At 41.2% G+C, this 13410-nt stretch overlaps 1 protein-coding gene across 6 annotated transcripts in view; it reads right to left on the reverse strand.

Annotated features, from left to right (window-relative positions):
• Positions 1-13410, reverse strand: part of PHF14 (PHD finger protein 14) — a 222114-nt gene that overhangs the window by 975 nt on the left and 207729 nt on the right. Inside the window, exon 19 of one of the 6 annotated variants that reach the window (XM_064575215.1) lies at positions 8825-9148. The exons of 4 other annotated variants lie outside the window; for them this stretch is intronic. In XM_064575215.1, coding sequence (XP_064431285.1) covers positions 9125-9148 — 24 coding nt within the window. In that variant the 3' untranslated portion in view covers positions 8825-9124. Of the gene's footprint in view, positions 1-8824; positions 9149-13410 lie in introns of those variants that run through there. One more of the 6 variants, XM_064575216.1, reaches the window with a different exon arrangement.

The following is a 13410-nucleotide window of genomic DNA, read 5'->3' on the forward strand; positions in this document are numbered from 1 at the left end:
GCCAGGCTCAGCTGGGTGGCTCTGATCTTGGCTGAGATCACTCGTGCAGTTGAGTCAGCTGAGATCAGCATGTACAGCCTGGACTGGCTAGCTGGCTGTGCCCCATGCGTCTCTGGGGACTTCAGGGGCTGGCCTGGGCATGGCCTTCTTAGGAACAGCTAAAGAGCCAGGGCACAGATGGAAATTAAAGAGGCCTCCTAAGGCCTGGGCTCAGAATCCACACACTGCTGTCTTCACCTCATCCAAACATCGTCAAGAAGTGAGAAATGTTGTCTGTCTTTTGTGAAGAGAACTTCACAGTCGAAGACAAAAATAAAGATTCTGGGAGAAGTGAAGAATAGGGGCCAATGCCACAATCTCCCACATAATCCCATTTACTTCATTAGGATGTTCCATCTCAAACTGGGGAATTTCAGGTCCTTGTTGGTAGCTGACATGATGAGAAATGAAGCTCTAAGATTGTCAGCACCCACATTCCCCAGAGACGAAGAAGTTGGTCTGCAAAAAATGGTATGTAGAGACACAAGGCAGAAAGTCCCAGGGATGCTCATGACCCTAAGACTAGTTCTCTTCAAGCCTCAGCTGTGTTCCTGCCTTTCCTGTCATTTGGTGGTTCAAGCCTGCTTCTGAGGTTCTCACTCCAAAGTCATCTAATTTAGGTTTATTTTCTGCCAAATGTTACTCAAAATGTCCTAAACAATGTAACATCCTGTAAGTAAAAATCAGTCAAGCAATCTGCAGTAATTCATGCTAAGATATCTAACATTCAACATATTTTATGCATCTACTATTTGCAGTGGATTATGTTAAAAACTGAGGATCAAAAAGAATGGGTAAGATTGAATCCCTGTCCTCAAAGAACATATCACCTGGAGGAAAACACAGCACATACATGGTTTGTGGTGCTACAAAATGAGTGCAGTTTGCTCTTAAAGGAAAACACTGGAGAAGGTGGGATGCAACTATGATTTAGGCAAAAATGGGAATGCCTCAGAGGGACCCATGTGTTCTGTCAAATCCTGGAAGATTAGGAATATTTCTACAATCAGAGAAAAGAGGTGGCAGTGAGGGGTGTGCTTGCCATAGGGAGATAGGAAGCAAGGACAATGTGCAAAGTCATTGAGGTATAAAACTACATGATATCAGATGAAGGGGGGATTAGAATCACCTGGTGAATGATAAGAAATCGTGAAGTGTAACGTTGGAAAGAAGAATTAGTCAGTGTGCCCCTAAGGGTTATGCAGGGGACTGGGGCCTTGTTTAGCTGACTAACGTGTTCTGCCTTACTTAACAGGCATTATGTCCCCAAAGTGCCATGGGGTATAGAAAGGGGCCCTTGAGATTGTCCCACTCCTTTCATCCTGATATTGTTCTTGGGAAGTAACCTTTTCATCATAATTTGGTTTCCCACATAAGCTGTCCTCTAGGGAAGAGAATGAGCTAACCTACAATATTATTCCAATCTACTTGACAGTTATATTTCTTAGCATAAATTTTTAAATTGACAGCCTAGTTTATAAAGCAAACTCATGGGACTTGAGTGTTTAGTCAGGACTCTTTATTTTACAGAAACCCAACATAAGCTAAACAAAAAGAGTTTCCTGGGGAATTATCATTCAGCTCGTGGCGGGGGGGTGACTTCAGGTACCAGGGCCACTTGAGGGCCTTCAGAACGTGGAAGCTGGAAGTCCCTGTTCTGCTGTCATCGTGGTTTTGAGATTTACTCCACCCAGAAAGACACCTCTCTGAGAGTGTATTTTTGTAGCTCACCAGCAAGAAGGAAGAAAGAAATGATTTTGCTCATTCCAGTTGAGAAAATCTTAAAGGATGCCTCCTGTTGTTCAGATTTGGATGATGTGTTCATTTGTGAGGGATGCCAAAGGAATGAAATAGAACAATTGGTTCAGTTCTGGATCATGTGGTTAGAGGTGGGTGAAAATATTGTTCCAAAGTTTGAGGAGTGGAGGGATGGGTGTTTTCTTGGACGGAAAAATCACTGTTTCTACCTTTATTTATCGTGAACCAATTAGGCCCTATGTCCAGTGGTCCCCAGGCTAATAGAGGACACTGAGTCTGAACCTGAAAAGCACAAGCCTAGACATGGACTGTTCCCCTTTCCTAAGGATGGAGCAGCCAAACAGTGTTTAGTCTGGCACTGCTTTTCTTGAGTCATAATTGGAAATGGTACGGGTTGAGTAAGCTTTCAGACAGGTCATAAATTAAGTCTGCAAAGGTCAACCCTGTGGGTAGGATGCTAAATTTATACTGAGGTGGAAAGATCTGGCTGAGTATCAAATGATAAAAGAAAGTGGGTGTGTTTTTATCTCCTTCGCTCCCTTGGGGAGGCACTCATGTATCTTACAATACTGACACGGAATATTTGGAATCAGCAGCATTCCAGATGCTCAGAGAAAGGTGGAATGAGGAATAGCATGGCCAGATCCCAGCCCAGGCAGCTGCTCTTCCCTTACTCCCACCCCTACCTGAGAAACTCAGCACTGCTTTCAAAATAGACTCACCGATACAAAGGGTCAGCACTTTTTTTTTTTTATTTCTTTCAGCCTTATTTAAACCAGGGACTGCTCTGGCAGGTCAAAAACAGCCCATTAATACACTTGCTAAGTTGAGAATAGTTAAAAGCATGGCTAATAATACAGAGTTTTGAAAGGGTGGCATGAAACACAAAGAAAAAAGCAGTGGACATCAGGAGACCAAATCTCTGATGCTCATTCTGTGTGTGCTCTTAAGCAAGACACATCCTCTTTGATTCTGTTTCTTCAACTGTGAAAAGCACCAGTTGCACAAATTAATCTCTAAGAATCTTTACACATTGGAAAATGTACAATTTCACTAGAATGCCCAAATCCTAACCTCTTCGGGGATTGATGGGTTCTCAGTATGCTTTGTTATTAGGAGGATGGGAACACTGGTGTGGGAACAGTGTCTGTATACTAAACCATCCTCAGTAATTAATTTATACAGCACAGAAGAGCATTTAGAACCCAGCATTTGGAATCACACAGATCTATGTTCAAATCATGCTTCTTCCACATTGCCTAGTATGAGGGACATTGTGAACAAAGAATCACTAAAACTTGGCTCCTGCCTTTCTGGTATAGGACACTCAAAAATGGCTCCTTGACTTTGAGTCTGGGAGAAGTAGGAAGGTGGGCATGAAGAGTCTGCTTTTAGATATTCAAGAGAAAATGTGCAGGAAGCAGAGAGAGAAGTGAGAATGGAGGCCAAGAGCTCAGATTTTTAAATTGGAAAAACAGTTGGTATCTTTTTTTTTTCTTTCAACAATGAGGGCTACAAGCTAAAAAATTTGGCTTGGATACATAGATTAACAATAGCCTTACCAATGGTATTTTATAAAGAGTAAGTGAGGGGGGCCATTGGGGGACAAACACATCTCTAATGCTCTGTGGACACAGAGAATACGAGGTGGACAGCTCGATGAGGCTGACATGCCTTCCTTTCTCCCGTCACTTGGTGTGATGAGAACAATTCCATTCAACTCCATCCTCACTTTATTTTAGTCATCTGACACTCCCTATGTGGGTTATATTGTTGTCTTTTGTGAGTAAAAGAAAAAGTTCTTTCATGTACCTGTCTTCCTAAAGAAGGTGGGGTAGGGCCTGGGGCCTGTGGTCAACTAGGACTGGGCTTGAATCCTAAACACAAACTGATTCATTCCAATTGTATTATCGACCTTCACAAAGATGGGGTGCCAAGTGCCCATCAGTAGATGCCCATCATTAATCTATAGTAGCCGACCCAGTGAAATACTATGCAACTATAAAAAAAATAATGAGTAGGCTCTTGTATAGTATAATAGGTCATCAAGATATTTTGTTATGTGAAAGGAGCAAGATGTAAAACAGTTGATTTTTTTTTAAGATTTTATTTATTTGAGAGAGTGATATAGTGAGAGAACATGAGCGGGGCAGGGAGAGGGAGAAGCAGGCTTCCCACTGAGCAGGGAGCCTGACATGGGGCTCGATCCCAGGACCCTGGAATCAGGACCTGAGCCGAAGGCAGATGCTTAACTGACTGAGCCACCCAGGTGCCCCAAAACAGTTTAAATAGTATGCTACCTCTGGGCTAAGAAGGAAAGAAAAGAATATATATACATATATCATTGTTATGTCCTTTTGTGTTGTATGTATAAAGAAACACTGGAAAGATATCCAAGAAACTATTAAAGTAGTTCACTCTAAGACGGAGGGGAGAGGGCATGGAGCATTGTGTACAGAAATGATATGGGAGTGAGACCGTCAATGTACATATTTTATATTCATATTTATATTTATATTGTTTTGATTGTTAAAGAATAGGAATATATAGCCTATTTTTAAAATTTCAAATTCAAACAAAATTTGGAATGTGTATTTGTTAGTTAAGGTAATACTAGCTGCAAGTGAAAAATAAATCACAAAACTCAAAAGCTTAATACAATGTATGTTCATTTCTCACTCACACAAAGTCCAGAAGCGAATGGTCATTCAGGACCTACGCTTCTTTCAAAATAGGTCTCCTTCCTCCAATACATCTCAGAGTTCTCTGCATCCAGCTAGCAGAGCTGGGGGTGCTGAGGAGGCACGGGCCTAGAAGTGCAATCACTCCGGCGCACATTGCTTTGGCCAGAAAGCAGCCATAAGGCTACGCCTAACTGTGAAGGAAGCTGGAACACGGTCTAGCTGTGTGCCTGGAGGAGGAGATGGATTTGGTGAAGGCGTAGTGTGTCTCTGCCACCAGTGGAAAGACCTAACAAAAGAGAATTCTGATGAATTTTATTTCTCTGTTGAGTATATGAAATTAAAGTCCTTGCTAAAGCATTATTTTGAAATTGTGGCATTAGCGTAACTGTTCTTACAAGAAGCTTTGTTGATGTTGATGAAATAGGGACATTCACTAATCTCATCCATTCATCAGATGCCTTAGTCTCAGATTAAAGACAGCCATTGGAAGATCTGTCAGAGCAAATTTGACAGTCCACAGAACAGTAGGACTCTGTTCAGAACCCTCTCTTTTGTTTACTGCAAGTAGAATGAGGACCCCTGCCCTGTTATGAATCCCAGGAGGTAAGGAGCATCATATGCTTTGAAATGTCTCAAAGGTGGGTGCTGCTAGAACCAGCAGGTTGTTAGGAGGGAGGTCATGTTCGCTTACCAGTGGAAGGAAATTCAGACAGCAAATAAGATGACGGGGTGTCTCCAAAGGCAGACTATGCATTGTTTAGAAACACCCTTCCAGGGTTGTCTGATGATAGCCTCTAATTGCCTCTGAGCTATTTTACAATTGATGGCAAGGCAAATCATACATGTCTGTGGACATGCAAATGAATTCTGTCTGGTGGAGGGACTGCTCTCTTCTTTGTGGAAAGGACACGTATGGGTCCATTTACAAATTCAGTTCAATGTTCCTGCCTAGCAAATGTGTCTGTTCTTTGGATTCTCCTTTAAACCGGTTTTAACATCTGCCCGGTTCCTTTGTTAACAGTAAGTTAAATAAAATATTTAATGTGTGTTCTTTTTATCTGCATGAGGTTTATAATTTTATCCTCTTTTGAAATGTATCCTTTAATACCAGTAATTGCTCAGAACTAGGGATCTGTGCTTCTGGCTCTTGTCAAGCTTTGCTTGCTTTCTTTGGTTTATTTACTTGTTTTGTTTTCCCTTTTTTTTTTTTTTAAGATTTTATTTATTTATTTGACAGAGACACAGTGAGAGAGGGAACACAAGCAGGGGGAGTGGGAGAGGGAGAAGCAGGCCTCCCACTGAGCAGAGAGCCCGATGCGGGGCTCGATCCCAGGACCCTGGGATCATGACCCGAGCCGAAGGCAGACGCGTAACGACTGAGCCACCCAGGCGCCCCTTGTTTTCTCTTTTTGTTACACCTATCAGCATTGCCAGAAAAGCTGTTACGTAGTATGGTTTAAAAATTAGGCAATGAGGGCGCCTGGGTGGCTCAGTTGGTTAAGCGACTGCCTTCGGCTCAGGTCATGATCCTGGAGTCCCTGGATCGAGTCCCGCATCAGGCTCCCTGCTTAGCAGGGAGTCTGCTTCTCCCTCTGAACCTCCCCCGTCTCATGTGCTCTCTCTCTCAAATAAATAAATAAACTCTTAAAAAAAAAATTAGGCAATGAAATGATTTTACTATCTTGCACTTCCTCCCCCACCCCAACTGTTAGGGTGGTAATGCCAGCATAATACCAGAAAGCTGCTTCTGCTGACATTTCAAGCTCCCACAGAAAACGCTGTGAATTTTCTGAGAAGGCCTTATTTGCAAGATTTGTTCAACAGAGAGGTTGGATAAGCACCTTGGATTAAAACTTCAAAGCAGCAGGCCTTTGGTTACTTTTCCCCGATTAACCTGGGAACACTTTGAAACTCTCTTCTTTATTATACTCTGTTTTTCGAAACCATCAGTTTTCATAATGAGAAACATTTTTGTAAACACACTTCTTTGCATTTCCTTCTAATTAGCAAAACCTTTATTTTTGCACAAATATTTCCACATATAAACTTTATCTGCAAAGAATACTTAGTGTGAAGTATTAAAGAATTAGAAGGCTAGTGAAAATTACATTTTTCCTACTGATAACGTATCAAAATCTGTTGGTCTATCCATTAATATCTAGCTGCTTAGCCTCCAGGAAGCTCAGAGCCAAATTTGTGACTCAACTTTAATAACTCAATAGGACCTACCTATCCTCATTCTACCTTTTCCAGTCTTGACCTTCGTTCCTTATTTATATTTTACTTGTTACTGATTTTACTTATTTAAGTTTCGTTTCTTCTACCTTTTTGTTAATGTTTCATAAGCCATCTCTACTTCTTTAGGGAATAGGCCAGATATAAAGGAAAATGTTTATACAGGTACATTATAAATGCCTCTGTATTCAATCTTACGAGTAATTCCTGGAAAAATTAGTTTCCTTTGTCATTGTTCTTTCCTGGTGTATTTCATTTAGAGGCAAGGAGGCACTTGGGTATTTTACTTCTCTAGTCCATATGCTATGTAACTACTGTATACACTTCAGGAATGGACAAAGTCATAGTAAGGTCAATCGGTATGTCTCAGTTCCTACAATGATTCACATCGTTTAAATGATGATGTATTTTCAGTCTCTAAAATATTTCTTAGCCATATCATTATTTGTTAGAAAAGTACTTGCTGATCATCAGAATCTCGTCCATCTTTCTATAAACAGCTCATGAGAGCTAGAAAATGGCTTGCCATTATGCCTAAAGGTTAAGAATTCAACTTGAACAGGCTTACAACTCAGGGACTTAAGCTACATCTAAATCACCCTGGGAGCCAGTGGTCCTCAGATCCCTTTACAGAGGTGAAATCTCCTTAAAAGGAATCAAGTATTGCCTTAAAGCCAGAAACAAAAGGGTTACTTAGCTGCCTCCCCACTGTCGTGAGGAAAGCCCCTTTGATGATGTATTAAAAACACACTGGACTAGGAGACACTTTTCTTCCTTACGAAGAGTGTGTTTCTGGGGCAGCTGTCCTAACTTGAGCTGGAATAAAACTCTTTTCCTTTCTCTTAAAACACCACCACCACCACCGCACTGGACCTGAAGCCCCAAATCTGGATTCAAGCCCTAGTTTTGCAATTCACTGAAGTATATAGATTCCTGCACCTCTAAAATATGGGTAAAAATTCCTCTCACCCTTCGAGTGGTTGTGAAAAGTCCATGTGAGCATGCTTGGCATGGAACAGGTTTCCCTCATCATCAACTCCTTCCCTGACTTGCAGTAGGACTTAAGTCTGTATGTGTGAACTCTCGAGTTTTGGAACCTCTTTCTTTTCTCATGGCCGGCCGCCATGCTCAGGCAGGCTGCAGCAATAGCAGCTCAGGGCTTTGGGTTTTACCCTTTCCCCAGGGAACATCCTCGCCCTGCCCTTGGACGTCCTTCACTTTGCCTTAATAACCTCTGAGGAAACCTTCATTAAGGGATTACTTGGTCATTTCTGACACTTAGTATTTTCCAAAGATGACCACAACGATTTCTCTCACCCCATAAGCTCTTCTGAAGTGTGAAAGTAAAGAAAGGAAAAATTGGGGTTCTAAAAGGATTTAATACCCAGTTTTATAGTCATTCACTTTCTAAACATGGACACCAGTGTTTCATATTGTCCTTTTGTTTGTCATCTGGAGCTTTCCTGGGGTTGAATGGGAAGGACACCTTTCTTTTGTAAGGTGGGAAAGGAAAATTGAAGGCTTTTCCCCATGAATATTGTCTGGCAGGTTAGTTAGAAAAATGATATAAGGAAGTGGGAATGTGGAAATTGATTTCCTTAAAATCACCATAGGCAGGTACCTGTTGCAGGTCTTACTGTACCTTTAATGGGATGAGCTTCCTAGCTTGAAAGTTATTGCTCTTTGCAATCATTACTTTGTGGTGTGATAATTTGAAAACTGGTTTTATAAGGTATTACTAGAAGTTTAAAAAAAATCAAAATGAGGCTGGGCTCCATAATGGAAAAAAATTCAGGTAACTCTGGTTTAACAATATTTCTTTGTTGTGTGTCTCAGAAGATAGAGACTCTTCAAGGGGCAGCCGATATAGAATGCAACATTGCCCAAACTGATCTGGATGTGAAACTTTTTTTTTTTTTTTTTTTTTTTTCACGGAGCCTGATATGAACTACACATGCTTTTAATGTTAAACCACACATGTTTCCACCTGGACTGCATTAGCTATTTATTGCTGCATGACAGATTACCACAAATTTAGCTTAGAACAACACACATTTATTATCTCACAGTTTCTGTGGGTCAGGAATGTGGATACATTTTGATTCATTTTCTGCAGGGGCACAATCCAGGTGTTGTCTGGGATGGATTTCATCTGAATGTTTGATTGGGAAAAGGTTCATTCCAATGAGGTGTTGGCAGAATTCATTTCCTTGTAGTTGTGGGACTGAGGGCCTTGTTATCTCACTAGCAGTTGGCTGGAGGACATCCTTTGTTCCTTGCCACTTGGATCTCCTTTCATCAAGACCAATAAGTGAGCAGATAGTCTCTTCACAGGATGTTTTTGCCATCTTATGTAATTACAGAAGTGTAGTCATGTTCATCTTGTCATCTTTGTGGAAATCAGTTGATTAGAAGCAAGTTACAGGTTTCACCTGCACTCAAAGGGAGGCGATTACACAAAGGCATGAATATCAAGAGGTAGGAATCATGGAGGTAAGAACTGCAAAACTATCAGTACAAATGACTTTGTCCACTACCCACGCTAAGACACCTGAACAAACTCTAGCATAGCTTCTATCAGCTCAAGGCTGTGTCCCAAGGATGACAACCCCTGTCCCCTTAAAAGGGCTGCCTGAAAAAGCTCAGTGCTGCCAAAAGAATTTACTGTTTCTTCTAGCTAAAATCTGATTATAGGTCCCCAATCTCCTTTTTCATAAAGCATTTACTTTAGAAAACTTGCATTTGTAAATCCTTACTCTGCCTCTTTGAGATGTGTCTTCGGCAACCCAGGAAGGTCTTTCTCAAGGACCTGAGAGCCATCTCTCTGAAATGTAACCATTAAGAGAGATGGGGTCTTTGTTTCCATTTTCCCTGGGAAGGAATGAGCCTGACTTCAATAAACACCAGTTAGCAGGCACAGATTCCTGATCACATTGGCCAACCTCCCCCCACAGTATCATTCAGTGCTTTTCCTTTAGCACACCCAGCATTTAAAAGGCATCCCTTTTGTGTCAGTGGACTTGAATCAGTTTATACTGGGGTCTCTGTCCCTTACTGCCATAACCTGAATAAAATCTGTCTTGCCACCTTTGACAAATGTCTGACTCTTTTCTTTGACAGGGGCAACTTTAAAGTCTATCTTCCACAATCACCGAGAGGTTTTGGAATCATTTCGCTTTCATTCTAACACATCTAGTCCAGCAAAGCTGAGCTTCAATGAGCATTTTTGGATTACATATTTGCAGAATAACTCGGGTGTTCCTCCTTTTATATAATGGACATGTACCTAAAGAATGGTAATTGTTTCAAAATAAATTAATAAAAGTTAAACGACGAGCGACTTTGATATTGAAAAGAAGCACAAGCAGAGAATTACATCTGGCTTGTAGGTCTGGCTGTAACATAGGCTAGTCTAGCTGGTTAGTAGGCAGACATGAATTCTCTTGGTGATGAGGTATGATCATTTTGGAGAAAAAAAAAATAGTCTCAGCCTTGCCGGAACAGAGAAACTAAGCTGGAGTCAGGTAACACACCATTACTCCTCACTCTAGCCCTACAATGGGAGTTCACTCTTTTCTCTTGAAGGAGTCAGGAGACTCCCGAGCAGAGAAATATTCGCTCCTCCAGCTCAAGCCTAGCACAGACGAATTGATACACAGGGAAAAGGACTTGGGGCTTTATAGGATGTTTGCCAAGGAAAGGTCTGGGGATATTTGTTTGAGCCCTTCAGTTCAAGAATCTCTTTGAGGGAGTGTTGGATCCAGAAGTGGAGACAGGACATGTTCCCTCTGGCCTCCTCTACAGAGGCCCATAATCAACCAGAGAGCAGGGACCACCTCTTGTGGTTTCTTGCAAGGAGTGGATCACTTTCTAGCACATATCTCTCTTCGGACCCTGTTGAGCCAGCTTCTTTGCATGGAGCCTGTATCTCCTGCCTGGCTTGTCAAAGGGTAAATGCGCTTCATGGATCATGATTCACTAAGCCAGGAGGAAAAAGACTTTGCACAGGTGTTGAATGAGTACAGAGCAAGAAGGCTTTGTAGGTGCTGGTGTTTTGTTTTGTTTCTTGAGGGACGCTCACAGCTGCTTTTATGTTTTATAATGTAAACTATGGACAAGAACAGCTGAGATTTCCCTTTGACATTTTGTCTGTTCAGTGAACTGCGGAAAATGCAAACCTTTCCAAGCCAGAGCAATGTATCTTACTTGTGTGTGCTTAGAATATTTAAAGACCAATCTGTGTCTAACTTTTTTGTTCTCAAAGTTTTGGAAATAACATTCTTCTCGATTTTATCCTTTAAAAAACTAATTGGTTCCAATTCTGTAAGAGTGTTTTAAATCAACAGTTATTTCCCTATTTTTTATATTATCTTTAGTATTCCAAACTAATCATTTCTCTCATTGCAATATCATTATATAGTATCCTTCAAAATATGATTCTTGGGAAAAGTAATATTATTCCAAAGCTACAATAGTTCTAAAATGAAATTAAATTCTATATAGATTTTTGCCTCCTCTTTTATCTTTCTTTTTTTCCCCTGAGATTGAGACCTACTTTTCAGTAAAACTTGTTTCTTCTCATATGGACAACCTCTTTTATATTTTTAATCCATTAGTGGTTTGTTTATAGATTCTTCACTTTAACATTGTTCTGACTACATTAAGAAGTTTCAGGTCTTGCTCTGAGTGTTGGTCATTGAGTTGTAGATTCTGGGCTAAAATCTTGCACCTCAACTACCTTTTCATTCAAGGTCTCTGTAGACGTATTCTTCATGCTTTGAGATTCCATCACCATGTGTAGCTTCTCTGAGCCACTTGACAAACCTTACTAGCTTTCATTTTCTTTTCTTACTAGATTATATTATCTTTTAAGCTTATTTAGGAGTGAAAGATTTTCATGAAATTATAAAAGATGAAGATATTCCATAAATTTGGAACTATTTGAGAAAAAGTTTAATATCTACCTTGTACTAGAACCCTGTAATGTCCACTACTTATATAATCATTATGTGGTAGGTAAATCCTAGTGCTCTTGCTCCAGGAGAAATGCCTCCTTCCAATGGCCCTAAGTGTCACTGTGTTTGTAGCCTATCACTCCCTGCCCTCAGCTGATTAGATACAGGAAAACAGGTGACTCAAGAATGAGGCCAATTGGATTACCTTATTTGAGACTTTAGAGTTAGTTCATGGAAGTTCCTAGAGTTGGAAGATCAGGAGCCTGTGTTGTGGCTCATTTAGACCCTATGCTGATAAAGAATAAAAAAAAAAAGAGTTTTTACAGGGAGGGAGGAAGGAGGAAGAGATGGAAGGGGAAAGAGAGGAAAGAGAAGAGAGAAGGGAACCGATTTTAGGTAAAAAGAGGGGAAACTCCAGAAAGGTATGCTGCCAAGTAGCTACCCTGATTCTTGAAGATTTTCTTTTTTTTTTTTTTTAAGATTTTATTTATTTGCGAGAGAGAGAATGAGAGACAGAGAGCATGAGAGGGAGGAGGGTCAGAGGGAGAAGCAGACTCCCTGCTGAGCAGGGAGCCCGATGTGGGACTCGATCCCGGGACTCCAGGATCATGACCTGAGCCAAAGGCAGTCGCTTAACCAACTGAGCCACCCAGGCGCCCTCTTGAAGATTTTCTAGTTCCCCATTCCAGCCTAAGGCTTTCAGGTATTTGGATTCTGTGAGACATCCCTGTGCTCACACATGAAATCTCCCTTTACGTAAGTAGGCTTGAGTGGATTGTTATTACTTGCAAACAAGCTATATATGACTAAGAAATTTCTTAACAATTGTGCAAAAATTGTATTTAAAAATTAGGGCAGATTTTTGTTTAAAAAAATAATAGATTGAACTCGTGCTTCCCTCTGCTTCCTCTCTAAGACCCAGTAAAACTAAAATAAAGAAATAAAAAGGATTTGAAATCATGGGGACAAGGAGAAGAATAAAGTCAAATTTTGGAACAATGGAAGGAGCATGATGAGTGGTCACTCTTAGCTCAGCAGAGAAGGTGAGGGCCAGGATCAGACTAGTACGTGTCTCCAAACCCCATAAAAACCCAAGAGATTGAAGCACCAGGCATGGTGGGAGGCTGGAATGAAGAGTGAAGCTGAAAAAGAACACGAATGAGGAACAGATATTTAGGTTCACTTCCCTAGTCTACACAGTCAGGTGAGTGTCCCTCCAGCTAAAGGAAGGACGTCCATCCCCTACCAAAAGACCAGAGGGTGTCTAGACAGAGAGACAGCAAGTCCTTCTAAGGACAAAGGGGAGGCTCCCTACTGGTCACAGGGGGATTGAGTGAGTTTACACGCGGGGCCATGAGACTCTCTAGCCCCACTGGAGCCCTGGCTCTCTCACCTTTATTTCACCATTGGCACACTGTCCTGAGACACAGAGTTTAAAGAAGGAGGCTGTAGCATTTTTCTTGGAGGAAATGATCAGACACACGTACACATACACACACACACACACACACGCACAATCAGAGGAGTGTTGGCTTTTGGTGGATTCTCTTATCAGTTTATCAATGCCTCCTGGGGTGAAGCTCACCAGCCTACAACCTGCCCCCTGCACATAGCACACATAGTGCCCATTCTTTAAGAATGAGTGGGCTATCAAGGATTTCCAGACATTTGAGGAAAGCCTTCAACATGAAAGGGGAGAAAAAGAGAGAAAAGGATATTTGGGTGAACAAAGAGAGAGA

The sequence above is a fragment of the Mirounga angustirostris genome, unplaced genomic scaffold, assembly GCF_029215605.1.
Source record: "Mirounga angustirostris isolate CCGP_5_RB_7025 unplaced genomic scaffold, mMirAng1.0.hap1 SCAF_12, whole genome shotgun sequence".
Taxonomy (NCBI): domain Eukaryota; kingdom Metazoa; phylum Chordata; class Mammalia; order Carnivora; family Phocidae; genus Mirounga; species Mirounga angustirostris.